General features: G+C 52.7%; 1 protein-coding gene across 1 annotated transcript; it reads left to right on the top strand.

Moving 5' to 3' along the window:
- The first annotated feature begins 3,306 nt into the window (after positions 1 to 3,306).
- LOC128787043 (5-hydroxytryptamine receptor 7-like) lies at positions 3,307 to 13,415 on the top strand. Its single transcript, XM_053940903.1, has 3 exons — positions 3,307 to 3,387; positions 4,287 to 4,834; positions 11,674 to 13,415. Exons 2-3 carry the CDS (start codon positions 4,326 to 4,328, stop codon positions 12,443 to 12,445), a joined length of 1,281 nt encoding a protein of 426 aa, XP_053796878.1. The 5' UTR covers positions 3,307 to 3,387; positions 4,287 to 4,325; the 3' UTR covers positions 12,446 to 13,415.
- Positions 13,416 to 14,476: the final 1,061 nt, after the last annotated feature.

The raw sequence follows: 14,476 nt of genomic DNA, 5'->3' as shown, positions 1-14,476 counted from the left end.
CAGCAAAATGCATTGGGAGCCTTTAAAAACAACCGAAAAGTTTCATTTTATTATTTTTTTCGATTTTTGGCAAGACCAATAAGAAAAAACCACACTAAAATCCTCTCTCAGAGTTTTAAATCATAGGTAAATGGTTAAATTACATCCCAAGGGGATGGGATTGGACCCCACGGCAAGGAATTCATTTCTGGGACATCCAGCCCTCTCTTGGGTACCACGTTCCCCCCACTTTATTTTTGTTTGCTGGGTGATTCTGGGGAGATGTTCCTTGATGCTCATCAGGGCTGGTTTTGGGAGAGCCTCCGAGGGAAAGCAGGAGAAGGGGATGGGATTTGGGCCACTAAAACACCTCAGATTTTATTATTCCTGATCACAGGCACGGGAGCAGCACCGTGGCACCTACAGAGAAGGTTTGGGTACCCCAGACCGGCTCATCCCGAATTTCCCTGCAGGTAAAATCCACCCTTCGAGGTGCTCCTTAAAAGCTGAGAGTGCCGAGGGATTCATTTTATCCATCCGGGATAAATGTCAACATCTGTGCTGCAGGGAAGGTGCTGGTCCTGGAAACACCCGCAGGTTCAGGACCTCGGAGTTAATGAGGTTTCTCCAAATTTGCATATTAATACCTGCGCCTATTACCTCGCCATTAGACTTAATAGGGCGCAATATTAACAATTAATTGTTAATAAAATAGCCATTTGTACATGAAAATGGAATAATAGATCTGGGCACTGCCTTCCTGAAGTGCTGGGAGGATTTTGGTCGCCCCTCCCCTCCCCTGCTGCAGGCGCAGGAAACTTTTTATTTTGTGATTTCTGCTTCCCGGCTTTGTTTGGCACGGATAATCTTCCTTGGGGTTCATCCCACCTCGCTCCAGCAACATCCCTGCTCCTCCAAACCTGTGCTGTCCTCTCAGCCAAAGGCAGAAAGCTCCAGTGAGTGCTGAGCTGAGGCACGCTGGCCATTTCCTCCCCTTAATTGCCATTAAATGCAATTAGTGCTTCCCAGCTCGCCCCAGAAGCAGTGTCTCAGCAAGGTCACCGTGGCCTGGGGCTGGAGAAATGCTGCACCGAGGGTTTTGGCCAGAAGAATAATAATTATTTTAATTATTTCTTCACATGAAAATTGGCATTTTCCCTCCTGTCCTCCCCAAAACCAACCCAAGCAAAGAATGTGCCCTCTGGCTGCTTGGTGAGTGTCCCATGAGCTGGGAGTGAGTTTCTGCCCCTGTTTTTGCTCCCCGAGTTATGAGAACAGCTCATTTCCCTGGAAAAAAAAAATGGGGGAAACTCCCCTCTGGGGTTTCCAGACCTGCAGGAGGTCTGAAAGGGAAAAGCTGCAGGTTGCATCCTGCAGAAACGGGGCTGGGATGAGACAGAGTGGGGTCAATTCTGCTCCCTGGAGCTCTTGCAGGATTTTGAGTCTCTGCCAAAAGTCCTGGAAAGCCAGAGCAAAGGGCCCAGGAAGCTCCTCACCTCTAAAATCACATTTTCTCCTTCCTTCCTCTCTGCCAGGGCATGAACTCGACCTCTGGGCATGAACCAGCTGCTTCCCAACAATGCCTCGAGATAAAAAAATCCTTCCCTGTCTCTCCTTAGGGCACAGGAGCTCCTTGTCGTGGTGTTCTCCCAAAAGCAGCCCCCAGGGAAGCTGGAAAAAACCCTCCAGGCTGGAAAAACCCCTCCAGGCTGGAAAAACCCCTCCAGGCTGTCCCCTACCCCGTATCCTTCCTCTAACCCCTCTCCCGGGGGTGGGAGCAGATCTGTGGCTCGGGCACAGAAATCCTCCAGGCATCTGGTCCCAGACTGCCTGAGCCGGTCCTTAGGGGGTGTTTTTCTCCTTGGCTGAATTTGTCTGGCTTTGGAGACTGCAGAATTCTGCGATTCCTGCTGCAGGGAGTTCTGCAGAGCCCCCTGTTCCTCCTTGGAAATTCCGGGTGTATTTGGTAAATCTCAGTGAGCTCCCCCTCCCCAGGCCGTGCAGGGTTTGTGCATCAGTCCCATCCCACCCTGGCTCGTCACTGCTCTGGAGCGGCAGGGAAAAAAAAAAAAAAACACCTGTCATGGGGAAAAAAAAAAAAAAAAAAAAGGAAAAAAAAAAAATTCCCGGAGCTCCTCCAGCACGTCCTGGCCTGGCGAGGAAGCTATTTTCACCAGCCTCCCACACACGCTGTGATGCTCGAGCAGCAAAGGAGGAACCCCAGCGTTAAGCACAGCTTTAACAGCCCTGGTTTAGCTCACTGGCGCTTTCCTTGCAGATGCACCTTTTTTTTCCTTTTTTTTTTTCTTTTTTTTTTTTTTTTTCACCAAAATCCCTGGGGATCGATGTCGGCTCTGCCCGGAGGTAATGCAGTGCTTGGCATCACTGAGATTTAAAGGTGTTTTTTCCAGACTCAGCCCTCCAGGCTGTCCCCTGGGTGCCCCGCTCAGTCCTGGGATGAGTTTCCCACCTCGCTCCCGGAGCGCTGAGCTCGGGGCAGAGCGTCGGGAATCGCCTGCGGACAGCTCCACAGCCACAGCCCCGCACCTCTCCCCTCCGAACCGCCCCATCCCGAGGGATGCAGGATGTCCATCCCCCCCGGGAAGGCAGCAGAGGGGCTGAATTCCCGAGGGAATGAGCCCTGGGAACAGCCAGTGTAGGAGATGGCTCTGCCCCGCATCTTCCACCCCAGGAGGAGCAAACTGTGACTGAGGTCTGATGCCCTGGGTTGAAATATCAGAGTGATCCCGGCTCCAAAGTCCCCATGGAACATTTGGTGGGGAGGGAAGTGGATCTCTCCACGTTCTTTCCCGTTTTTTTTGGTTTTTTTTTTAATAGTCTCTGTTTCGGTTTTCCTAGGATTAGGAAAGGCTCATCTTTAGGGATCTGCCTCTCCCTGGCTCCTTGCTGCTCCTCAGCGCGGAGCTGAAGGAACACGGGACCCTCTACGTGCCAGGAGGGCTGGAAAAATGCATGGAACGAGGGAAGAAACCCTCTCCTGTAAAATAATCATTAAAAAAAAAAAAAAATCACGGGGAAGGGCGCCTTTCCCTGTGCCTGCCCTCCTTGCTGGGTTCCAGGCTGCTTCTCCTGCCTCTCAGCGCTCCGAGGCATCTCCTCAACTTCCAGCCTTTCCCTCCAGATCCTCACACGCTCCCCGCTCCCTCCCATCGCTGCAGGATCCAGCCTGGACCCCCCCCCCCCCGCCCCGCTCTTTGCTCCTCCCTGGGGCTCCCAGGGAGCCAGGGACCATCTGGGTCCCTGCCCGGCAGAGGCGAGGGGAGGGCGGTAGGAGGGACCGGCGAGGTGGGGAGGGGAGAAGGATGCTCCGGGGGTGGCTCTTTGCTTCCTCGCCTGCCCGGAGCTCGCAGGGGCTCGCCTGGAGGATGTCTCACCCCCTCGGCACAGGTAACTCCGGGACCCCCGCACCGCCGCAGCCGGGGGATGCTGCAAAGGGGAGGAAGGGGCCGCAATCCGGCTTGGATTGAAACAAAACTTCAAGGGGAAAATGGGGTTTGGAAAAAAAAAAAAAACAACAACAAAAAAAAAAAAAAGAGGATGCGGGTTTGAGCATGATGCTCGGGGCATCCAGGGGTGAGCCCTGCCCTGAAGTTTCCTTGTGGATGGCCGGGAAATACTTGCAGGGGTGGAATCCCGGGCGTGGGAGCGCGGCCGCGGCTCTCCGAGCCTCTCTGCTGTGCGCGGCGGCGATGCTCAGGCTCCGGGAACGAGCTGGGATGCCTGGGGTGCTGCATGCCATGGATCCGCTCCCGCTGCCACCCCGTGGCTACTGACAGCCCGTGTGTGGCCACTGCGTGTCAGGAGCGGGGATTTGCGGTCCCGGCTTTGAAGTTTGCGTGTGCCACGGGCAGGGGATGCGGGCGGCGGGGGCTGTGCCCACACTGGTGCTGTGGCTCGTGTTGTCGCATCCACAGAGGAGGCTCTGCAAGGGATTAAATGTATGGATGCAGAGGAGAAGTGCAACGGCAGCAGGCACAGCTCGGCAGGGAAACACGATCCACAATGCATTCTCTCTCCCGGAGAAGCACATGGATGACCAGGGGGGTGTTGCAGGCAGCCCGTGCTCCTTCCCAAGTGGAGAGCGGCTTCCTCCAAGCATCCCCCGGCAAAACGCGTGTCCTTAAGGAGACTTGGGAAGCGGCTTCCTGCCGAGCACGTGAGATGCAGCCGCAGCTTTGGGGAGGCAAGAGCTGAGAGGGGTGGAGGGGGGTGGTGAGGGTGGGCGAGAGGATGAGGGGATATTCGATTTTCTTCGCCCTGATTGATGTTCTGGTTTGTCACTGGAGGTGTCACTGCTGGGGGAGCGCTCGTGGCGAGCTCGGAGCATGCTGCTGAGGGCCAGCCCCGGGAGGTTTCTGGAGCAGCACCTTCTCTTGGTGGAGAGCGCAGAGCAGCAGCGGCCGGCTCGGGAACCGCTCCCGAATCCATCCATGACTGAGGAACCCCCCGCCCCAGCCGAGCCCGAGCTGCCGCCCTCCAACCTGACCAACGCCACCGACTGCGGCGAGGAGATCCTGCTCTATGGGGACACCGAGAAGGTCGTCATCGGGGCCGTGCTCTCCATCATCATCCTCACGACCATCGCCGGCAACGGGCTGGTCATCATCTCCGTGTGCATCGTCAAGAAGCTCCGGCAGCCCTCCAACTACCTGGTGGTGTCCCTGGCCGCCGCTGACCTGTCGGTGGCCTTCGCCGTCATGCCCTTTGTCACCATCACGGACCTGGTGGGGGGCGAGTGGCTCTTTGGGAAGGTGTTCTGCAACGTGTTCATCGCCATGGACGTGATGTGCTGCACCGCCTCCATCATGACCTTGTGCATCATCAGCGTGGACAGGTAAGGCAGGGCCGGGCTGCTGCCCTGCGCTCAGGTGGGCTCTGATATTCGGGGTGTTTTGGGACTTGGAGGGCCACTAGAATCGTGTTCCTGGTTGGAGCAGTGCTCCTGGAGGTGTTTTTTCCAGGTGATGAGGGTTTTCTGTGGGAATTCGGTGCCTCGTTCCCTTTGGAAGAGCTGGGCTCGGGGTGTTTTCTCAAGTTACTTCCCTAAGTTACTTCCTCAGTCTTCCCCCTTTTGGCAGCTGCTTCACATTGTTCCTGAGGAGCAGCACCTGACCTTCTCCATGGAAGGTGCCTGGGCCATGAAACCATTCAAGAAATAAAAAAATAAAAAAACAAAACCAAACCCAGATGCACTTTGGAAATCCAGGTTCCAGGGCTTCTGGAGCCAATCCTGTGGGATTCTCTGCTGCTCCCTGGACTCGTGCCTTGGCTAAGGATGTCCGCAGCTCCCCACATCCCGTCCCGACATCCCAAACCCCCTGGTTTAGCTCAGTGAGCGCCCTTGTGAGGATTTGCTGGCTTCACCTCCCACACCTGCAGCTGGGAGGGAAAGGCTAAGGCTGCCTGGCAGAGTGGCCAGGCTTGGACAAGTCAGCACCTTGGTGGCTCTAATTTTAGCAGCTGCGTCATCGGGGCCATCGCGCTGACGAGCCGGTGGCCGGGGCTGACGTGTGCTGCCTTCTGGGGGGTCGCTTTGGGCTGAGCTGGCACTGCTGGGCTGGGCTGCTCTGGGAGCAGCAGCTCAGGGAAGGGACACATTCCTCATCTGAGATGTGCCCTTTCGGCTGTGCCACCTCCCCGGTGTCACCTCTGCAGGTGTGACAGCGGGTGACAAAGCAGAAAGGACAGAGAAAATCCTTCTGCAGCTTGTCATCACCCCCCGGGGCAAGCCAGCAGTGAGTCCTGCTCCAAAGCTTCATCCCCACCAGCCACTGCTCCCCTGGGAGCTGCAGATCCACAGCCCTGGGCAGCTCAGAGCTGCTGGTAGAGAGAAAAACCCCTGCCAGGCCACAGGCAAGGTTCAGCTCTTCTGCTGAACTTGCTTTATTTTAATAATTTTCCTGTTGGGGAAAAAAAAAAAAAAAAAAAAAAAAAAAAAAAAAAAAAAAAGCAGGTGTGCTCAGAGCTGGCAGGAGCCCGACTCTGTGAGAGGGAAGGGATGAAATGCAGGAATGAAATGTGTCAGTGCTTTCTCCCGGTGGGTGAGGAGCAGGGAAGTGGCTACACACTAACCAGACTGGCTTTGCTTGAAAATTTCCTTTTCCTTTCCCTTCTCCTTTCTTTCCCTTTTGCCTTATCTTCCCTTACCTTTTTCTTTTCCCCTTTTTCCATTTTTCCTTTTTCCTTTTTCCCCTTTCTCTTTTTCCCTTTTCTCTTTTTCCCTTTCCCCTTTCATTTCTCCTTGGCCAAGCGTGTCAACAACTGTCCCCACCCCATCCCAAGTCCCCAAAAACCCGGTACACGCAATCCTTTTCCCTTTCTTTTTCCTTCCCTTTTTCTTTCCTCCTTCTTCCCTTCCCCCTTTTTCCTCTTCCCCTTCTCTTCCCATTCCCTTCCCCTCCTTTCCCAAACAACCAATCCCACCCCATCCCACCCCTTGGAGCAAGACTTTTCCAAACACACACACAAATAGGAGAGATCTTTCCCCAAAAATCCTTGCCATGGATTCCACTCCTCCATCGCGTCCCTCCCGTCCAGTGGCAGCACTCTGGGGAGCAGATCCATATCCCAGGACACCGTGCAGGCACATCCTGAGTTGGATGTCACTTTGTCTTTCCTGGGAATTAGGGAGGGAAAAGCTGTGTCCCAAGAGGTTGTCAAAGAGCCTGAAGTTTCTGGCATGGGCTTGTCCCTCGTGTGTTGGCCCTGTGATCAGTTTGCTCCCAGAACTTCATCCTCACCACGCCACAGGCCTGATGGGGAAGTTGAGTGGTTGCAGGGCAGTTGCCTGGAATGTATTTCCAGCATGGAAAGGAGAAAATCAGCAAGGATTGAGCAGAGGGAAGGGACTGGACCATCCCCCCCAGCTGTGCCCAGCCGGCTCTGGGTGGGAGGAAGGACAAGCTGCAAGTGGAGGGGGCTTGTAGGGTCAGTCTGTGCTGGGGCTTGAGGAGGGAATGGGAATTATTGGGATATCCTCTGGTGCATATTGGAGGAGGAGGTGACTGGGGCGCTGTCCTGCTGCTTTTCCCCCTCAAGGGTCCCCAGGAATGGGCTGGGAGTTGTGTGAACCAGCCCAGGGCAGTGTCCCAAGCATCCTGTGCAGCATCACTGCTCCACATCCACCCAGCATGCTCAGGCAGTGTGTGGAGGTGGACTGAGGATCCGGGATCATGCCTGGATCATGACTGGATCTCCACTTCCCCCCTGAGCCTGGGATGGGCAGGATTTTTGGTTTGACTCTTGATGGAAACATCTCCAAAAGCACAATTCTCTATTTCTACGCTAATACAACCAAAAAGCAAAAGCACAAGGATAGCTGAGCTTGCAGAATCCCTGAAAACCTGCTTCAAAAGAGATTAAATTGTTATCTCAGTGAGGCATCAACCCAAACCTCCTCCACTGCTGGGGACCAGCTCTTCCTCCTTCCCTGTGAAGAAGAAGATGAAAAGCCCTGGTGTTTCTCGGAAATAGAAATATTTCCTCTGGTTTTGTCCTGAATCCAACTTGGTCAGCACTGTCAGGCCTGCTCCTGCCAAGGAGGAGACCTCAATATTTTGCTTAGCTTAGATGGAAGAGCTACTTGGTTTGCCCAGGATGATGAGGACTATTAAAATGTAGGCTGCTGTTATTGATTATTAATGCTGAGGGCTTCCTAAAAGCCTCTCGATTGAAGCTGGTAGAACTAATCTTGTCTGAAGCGAGATTTGATTGATTTCCTTTGAAATCAGAAAAGAAAAATGCTGGAAACATCCATCTTCCTCTTATATTTTCCTTATGTAAAAGCCTGCCAATGTTGCAGATTTTTTAATGTCACAAACCAAAAACAAACCACCAACAAAAAAAAAAAAAAAATCCCCTCTTTTGGCTGCTCAGCTTTGATGAAACTCTCCATAAAAATGCCAAGAAGCTGACAAAAGGAGCTCCCCAAAGCCCACACATCACTTCTGGCATCCCTGAGGGAGAAAAAACTCTCCATCCATTTCCCAGGCAGCTCTGCTGGGGCTCTCCCCTTTCCCTGGCAAATATTTTCCACCCAAAATCAGATCATATGCTCCAAACTGGGGTCACCCTCAGTAAAAGGATGCCTCCCCAAAGTCAGTGGGATGAAAACTGCACAGCATTTTGCTGGGTTTGCTCTCCCATGCCCTTCATCCAAATGTTGCCCAGGCTGGGTAGATCCCTGCTCTGTGTCTGGGATGGATCCCTGGGATGCTGCACCAGCTCTGACACAGGGCATGGGCAGCTGTAGCAGCCTCAGCTGCCTTCAGTTTCCTCCTCTGCTTCAGCAGGATGGGGCAGGAATGGCATCAGCTTGGAAATCAGGGAAGGAGCTTATTTTGGCAGCAGAGGAGACATGGAATTGTGGTAAAACAGTGGGGTTGAGGAAACCCTAATTCTGAGCCCTAATTCTGGGCTCATTTGTCCCCCTGTGTGAGTGGAGATTCATCTTTTCCCAGGTCACCAGCTGCAGGATGGAGAAAGGGGGAACCTCGGAGAGGTTTGGGTGGTTTTTGTTATTTAATCCCTGGCATAATGATCCAACAATTGAAGGGGGCCTACAGGGAAGCCCCAGAGGGGTTTTTCATCAGGAAATGTAAAGACAGCACAAGGGCAGGGATGGATGGGAGACTGGGCAGGAATTGTTCCCTGGCAGGGTGGGCAGGCCCTGGCACAGGGTGCCCAGAGAAGCTGTGGCTGCCCCTGGATCCCTGGCAGTGCCCAAGGCCAGGTTGGACGGGGCTTGGAGCAACCTGGGCTGGTGGAAGGTGTCCCTGCCCCGGGGGTGGAACTGGATGGGATTTAAGGTCCTTTCCAACCCAACCCAACCCATTCCATGATTCCCACTGAGCGTAGAACAAACACTCTGAATTGGCTCATCCATGGGGTTTGCCGGTGCAGCCCAGCCTGGGGCAGATCTCCCACCCCACAGCCAAGGGGCTGGGATCTGCAGGATCAGGGCTGTGGCAGGAATTTATTGCACCTGGCATGAGTGGCTGCACCATCAGCTCAGCGCCGCGGGGAGCCCTGCAAATCCACACCAAGTGCCCGAAAATCCTGGGAACTGCCTTTCGTTACCTGATTACCCTAAACTTGATTAGCAGCAGGACACACACACACACACACAGAAAAACGAAAAAATTTCAAAGGGAGAGAATTCCACTCGAATTCCACCGCCTGTCAGCGCCACCTCGCCTCCTGTAAACGCTGCCCTATTTTGAGGGCTCCCTGCTCGTTTCAGAATTATTACAAAGACCTCAAAACGGCCCCGTTTCCTCCTGCAGCAGCAGCTGCACGAGGCACCCGCGGATGAAATGTGTCAGCTTTGCCTGCTTGTTAAACCTTGTCAGCGAGCGTTTTCCTCGGCTAGCGCGTAAATTCCTTGAAGTTTCAGCAAATCCCAGGCGGATCGGCTTCCAAAGAAACGCGGTAATAGCATCAGAGAGGATGGCACACAGCACAGCGCGGGTATATTGGCAAAGTACGTGGCTTGGATATCCAGAGGGGTGATTTTTGGAGAGTTAATTTGGGAATTGCAAGAGCAGAGCAGGGTTTTCTCCCAGCCTGGCCCCATCAAGGGCCATCAGGAGGGAATGGGTTGCCCAGAGAAGCTGTGGATGCTCCATCCCTGCCAGTGTCCAAGGTAGGGCGTTGGAAATGGATAATCTTGAAAGATTCCATCCAACCCAAACCGTCCTGGAATTCTCTGAACAGAGAGAATTTTGGTCGGTTCTTGTGACTAAGGTCAGCACAAAAGAAGAATACGGAAAAGAGGAAAATAAGGAAAGAACAACTCAGTGAATGAATTCAAAATCATTTTATCAGGGAGGCAGGGGAAAAGACTTTAGTCTCTCAATTGATTTAGCAGTCAGGAGGGGAGGAGAAATTAGATTTATTTTTATATTTTATTTCCATCTTCTAATCTTGGGGGATGATCTGGAAAAAGCGAAATAATCAGGGAAGAGAAAAATCTCCTAACACAGTAAGACTGACTGTCAGAGAAAAATTATACAGCAGAGGTAAAATTCTCCACAGATATTTTCCTTTTTTTTTTCTTTTTTTTTGTTCAGCTTTTAGCAGAAAGTACTCATAGAGCTGCTGTTCTCACTGCCCCTCTGGAGTGACACCGTTCATCCAAGAACAGTTAAGAGGTGATGGGTTCCTGCCTAAAAATTCCTGGCAGCAGGAGACTGGAATCAAAAAGGCTGTAACAGAACAGAAATCCATAGGAGTGGCTTGAGGTTTTTGCTGGATTGATTGGAGCTGAGTAGCAGGCAGATGTTTTCCGGGGGGAACGGCCAACTCCCCCCCTGATTTATTGCTTTACATTTCTAATTTACCCACAGTTGACACAATTTCTTTATCACACAAACCTCTCCAAGAGAAGTCAGGGTAGTTCACGTTTACACCCCGTGGCACAACCAGGAGCTGATGGTGGGTGCAGCCTCCAGCTCCTTTCAGGCAAAATAACACGGTAACTCCTAACCCCAGGGCTCAGGACCGGGGAATCTGTGGGTCACCAGGTGTTTTTGGGATCTCTTACTCCAAACTCCACTCATTTTCCTCTTGAGGGAGAGCTGGACTCATCACTTCGGCAGCTACTGGCTGTGCAAGCGAGCAGATGGCTCCAGCTGCTTGGGTCATTTCTATTTGAGTTTCCAGAGCTCAGCAACTTTCAGGGAGTTGTGCAGAGCCACAGGGTCCCCCCTGAGCCTCCCTTTCTCCAGGCTGAGCCCCTTTCCCAGCTCCCTCAGCCATTCCTGCTGTTCCAGACCTTTCCCCAGCTCCATTCCCTTCCCTGGGCACTCTCCAGCCCCTCAATGGGTTTATTGTCATGAGGGGCCCAAAAACTGTCCCCAAACAGCATCGTCCATTCTCCATCTTTGCTCGCAGGGCTCACCCAGACGTATCTTTAAGTCTTCCCAAAGGCAAGAGTATTTCTTGGTCTCCCAGGGCCATCTTAGCTGCAGGTTGTATTTCTTCACCAACAGATAAGAGAAGGCTGCAGCGCTTCCCACTTCCCATTAAACACTGCTAAGAGTTATGCCTTTCATCTGGAATCAGTCCTGTGGCACATCACTCTGAGCATCACCCCTCCCACTCCTGGGTGTCTCCTTGGGAAGAGCAACACCCTGGAGTGAGTTATGTGCCGTGGCTGGAAGCTGTTGCGTGTTTTCTGTGCAGAATAGTTCTGGTGAAAAAATAAAATTCCTAAGGCATTTTTTTTTTTATTCCTGAAAACGAAACTTTTTAAAGTGTTTTTATTCCCCAGGAGATCATGGAAAGTTCAGACTGCACTCAGCAGTTCAATGACACCTCGTGTTGTGGACACCCCATCCCTAGAAGTGCTCAAGGCCAGGCTGGTCAGGGCTTGGAGCAACCTGGGATAGTGGAAGGTGTCCCTGCCCATGGCAGGGGGCTGGAATGGGATGGGCTTTAAGGTCTTTCCAACCCAAACCATTCTGTGATTCCACACACGGGGTGATTGCAAGAAAGCGGGGAATAAATTGGGGTGTTTAGTCAAGAGACCCCCATGCCTGTGGAGATTTTCATTTGGTGAATTAATTTCTTGCCCCCTCTGAGGGCCAAAATTCTCTCACAGCTGATCAGGAGTGAAAACCACCCAACAGCACCCACTCCTAACCCCCTGACAACTCCTCCTCTCCCCCGCAGGTACCTGGGCATCACGCGGCCGCTGACCTACCCCGTGAGGCAGAACGGGAAGCTGATGGCCAAGATGGTCTTCATCGTGTGGCTCCTGTCGGCCTCCATCACGCTCCCTCCGCTCTTCGGCTGGGCCCAGAACGTGACGGTGGAGCGGGTGTGCCTCATCAGCCAGGACTTCGGCTACACCGTCTACTCCACAGGCGTGGCCTTCTACATCCCCATGGCCGTCATGCTGGTGATGTACAGCCGCATCTACAAGGCGGCCAAGGTCAGCGCCGAGAAGCACCGCTTCATGAACTTCCCCAAGCACTACGAGGAGGAGGGCGTCTACTGCCTCGAGGCCTCCAGCCGCGCCCACCACAGCTCCCGCCGCACCAAAGCCGTGGAGGAATGCGCCACGCTCTCCAAGCTGCTCCGGCAAGACCGCAAGAACATTTCCATCTTCAAGCGGGAGCAGAAAGCCGCCAGGACCCTCGGCATCATCGTGGGGGCCTTCACGTTCTGCTGGCTGCCCTTCTTCCTGATGTCCACGGCGCGGCCGTTCATCTGCGGCATCCGCTGCAGCTGCATGCCCCTGCGGCTGGAGAGGACTCTGCTCTGGCTGGGCTACACCAACTCCCTCATCAACCCCCTCATCTACGCCTTCTTCAACCGGGATTTGAGGACTACTTTCTGGAACCTGCTGCGCTGCAGGTACAGGAACATCAACAGGAGGCTCTCGGCCGCCAGCATGCACGAGGCCCTGAAAGCCACGGAGAGGCACGAGTGCATCCTGTAGTGCCTGACCCGCCGGCTCCTGCCTCTCCATGCCGGGTTCCTCGCTTCCCTGGCCTCCCAGGGGCTGGCAGGAACCGCCCAGCCCTTCCAGACATTGCCACTGAGGGTGGCGGCCCTTTCCCTCGCCCCGTGAGGAGCCGCGGTGTTCCTCACCCTGGGAACAAGTGGAGGGAACTTTGGGAACAGCCCTTCCTTCTCACTCTGTCCCGGGTGGGAGCAAGACCTGGAGGGGTTCAAGGTCTACCAGCGACTGTGGGCCAGTCACACCACCTTTCTGTGCCTCAGTTTACCCATCTGTTATTAAAGTTCACAAAAAAAAAGAAAAAAAAAAAACAAAGAAAATAAACACTCCCAGCCAACCAACCAAACAAAATAAACTCTAAAAACTTCATAAGACTGTGGCTCTCCACCTTCAAAAAGGGCTCTAAGGTCTGTGGAGGGCACACAAAATCCTGTGTAAAGACGACATTGGCTGCACTTCTCTGTAGAATCTGACAGCAGCTCCGTTGTACACCCAAGCCCTCGTGCCGTCCCAGCTTGTCTGAACCCTTTTCCCCGATGTAATTGCATTTCACACCCTGAGCTCACGTCCAGGTTTGCACGTCAGAGCAGAAATACCAATGACCCCGTTTCCCCCCACACTGTAGCACTGCAGCACTTGAAGGAGACGGATTTGCAGGATGATGAAACACAAACGAACACGGAGTTTCCTTTATGGTTGGATAGGGAAGTTTGACGCCTCCTGCCCATCAGGGCAAATGATCAGAGAGCAAAGCCAGTTGTGTTTATTGGGTTGTACTGTAATTCATTCCCAGACAAGTGACATGTGTTCATCATTTGTGGCTAATTGACTCCATAAAAGCACGCTTTGGTTGACAACAGAAAAAACCATATAATTTCCCTGACAGCTTTACGGTATTTCAGTATGATGTCCAGCAAGCTTGAAAAAATACACTGAATGATGTTATCTTTTTCTTAAAAAAAAAAAAAAAAAAAAAAAAAAAAAAAAGAGGTTTGGTTTCCTTATTTTGGTGTAGAATCTTTGGTCTCTCTGACTTCTAAGTGTCTCTTTACTTTTTTTTTTTTGAGGTGGTGGGACTTGCTTTCCTGCAGTTGTCTTTCCTCATGATCAGCACTGTAGTGTCAGACTTGCAGCCCCACAAACCTTTGCCCGTTTGATCATAAAATCCCAGCATGGTTTTGGTTGGAAGGAACCTTAAAATTTATCTTAAAAGCCATGGGCAGGGACACCTTTCACTAGCCCAGGCTGCTCCAAGCCCCGTCCAACCAGGCCTTGGACAATTCCAGGGTAGTTGATGTCTGCTCCAGTTGTTGTTGAACATCTCTGGGTTTTTTTGTCAAAGCCAGACTGCTCAGAGGCTCAGGGAAAGTTGTTTGTAGTCCTCTTTTACTCCAGATTTGCTTTATTTGGCATGAGTGGTGTAGTCCCACCTCTGGCACCATCAGAAACTCTGATAACATCCATATCCGAGCTGGGTGTTGGATGTCCTGGCTGACTGGTGGCAGAGTTTGGCTGAGCAATCAATATTTCTCCTGTGTTGTGTTCTGTGCTCTCATTTGTCCTCTTCTCAGCAGCCATTTCTACCCTGTCTCATTTTAGACCTGCTTTTTCTAGGGATGCCCAACGAGATTTCCAGTTTGGACTGGTGGGTGACAGCAGGGAAAGTGGCTCGAGCCCACTGGGAACGTCCTGAGGGACTGTGAGTTTGGACACTGCAATGTGCCCAGATGTTCTCCCAGCTCGTGTCCTCACAGATGGAGTCAGAATCACACAGGGGAGCAGGGGAGGTTGTAGCTGTTGTCTCCAGAGGGAGATGTTTTAAGACAGAGCAGAGATTTGAAGGAGAACCTAATCAGGAATGATCCTAAAGGACTGAGCTGGAGTCCCACACACCACGTCTGCAGGGCACGCTCTGACTGATCATCTCAGGACCTGCTTCACAAAACCAACCCCTTTTTCTCCCAGAAAACACTCCAGGCCAGCATCTCCTCTGCCACAACATCTCAGCAG

Source organism: Vidua chalybeata, chromosome 4, assembly GCF_026979565.1.
Source record: "Vidua chalybeata isolate OUT-0048 chromosome 4, bVidCha1 merged haplotype, whole genome shotgun sequence".
In the NCBI taxonomy this organism is placed as follows: Eukaryota; Metazoa; Chordata; class Aves; order Passeriformes; family Viduidae; genus Vidua; species Vidua chalybeata.
Note: the sequence above shows the minus strand (reverse complement) of the source record. Positions and strands in the feature narration are given on the sequence as shown.

Coding starts and splice junctions, on each gene's coding strand:
- LOC128787043 (XM_053940903.1), top strand. CDS start 4,326: ATGCTGCTGAGGGCCAGCCCCGGGAGGTTTCTGGAGCAGCACCTTCTC. Junction 4,835..11,673: donor TGCATCATCAGCGTGGACAG/GTAAGGCAGGGC, acceptor TCTCCCCCGCAG/GTACCTGGGCATCACGCGGC.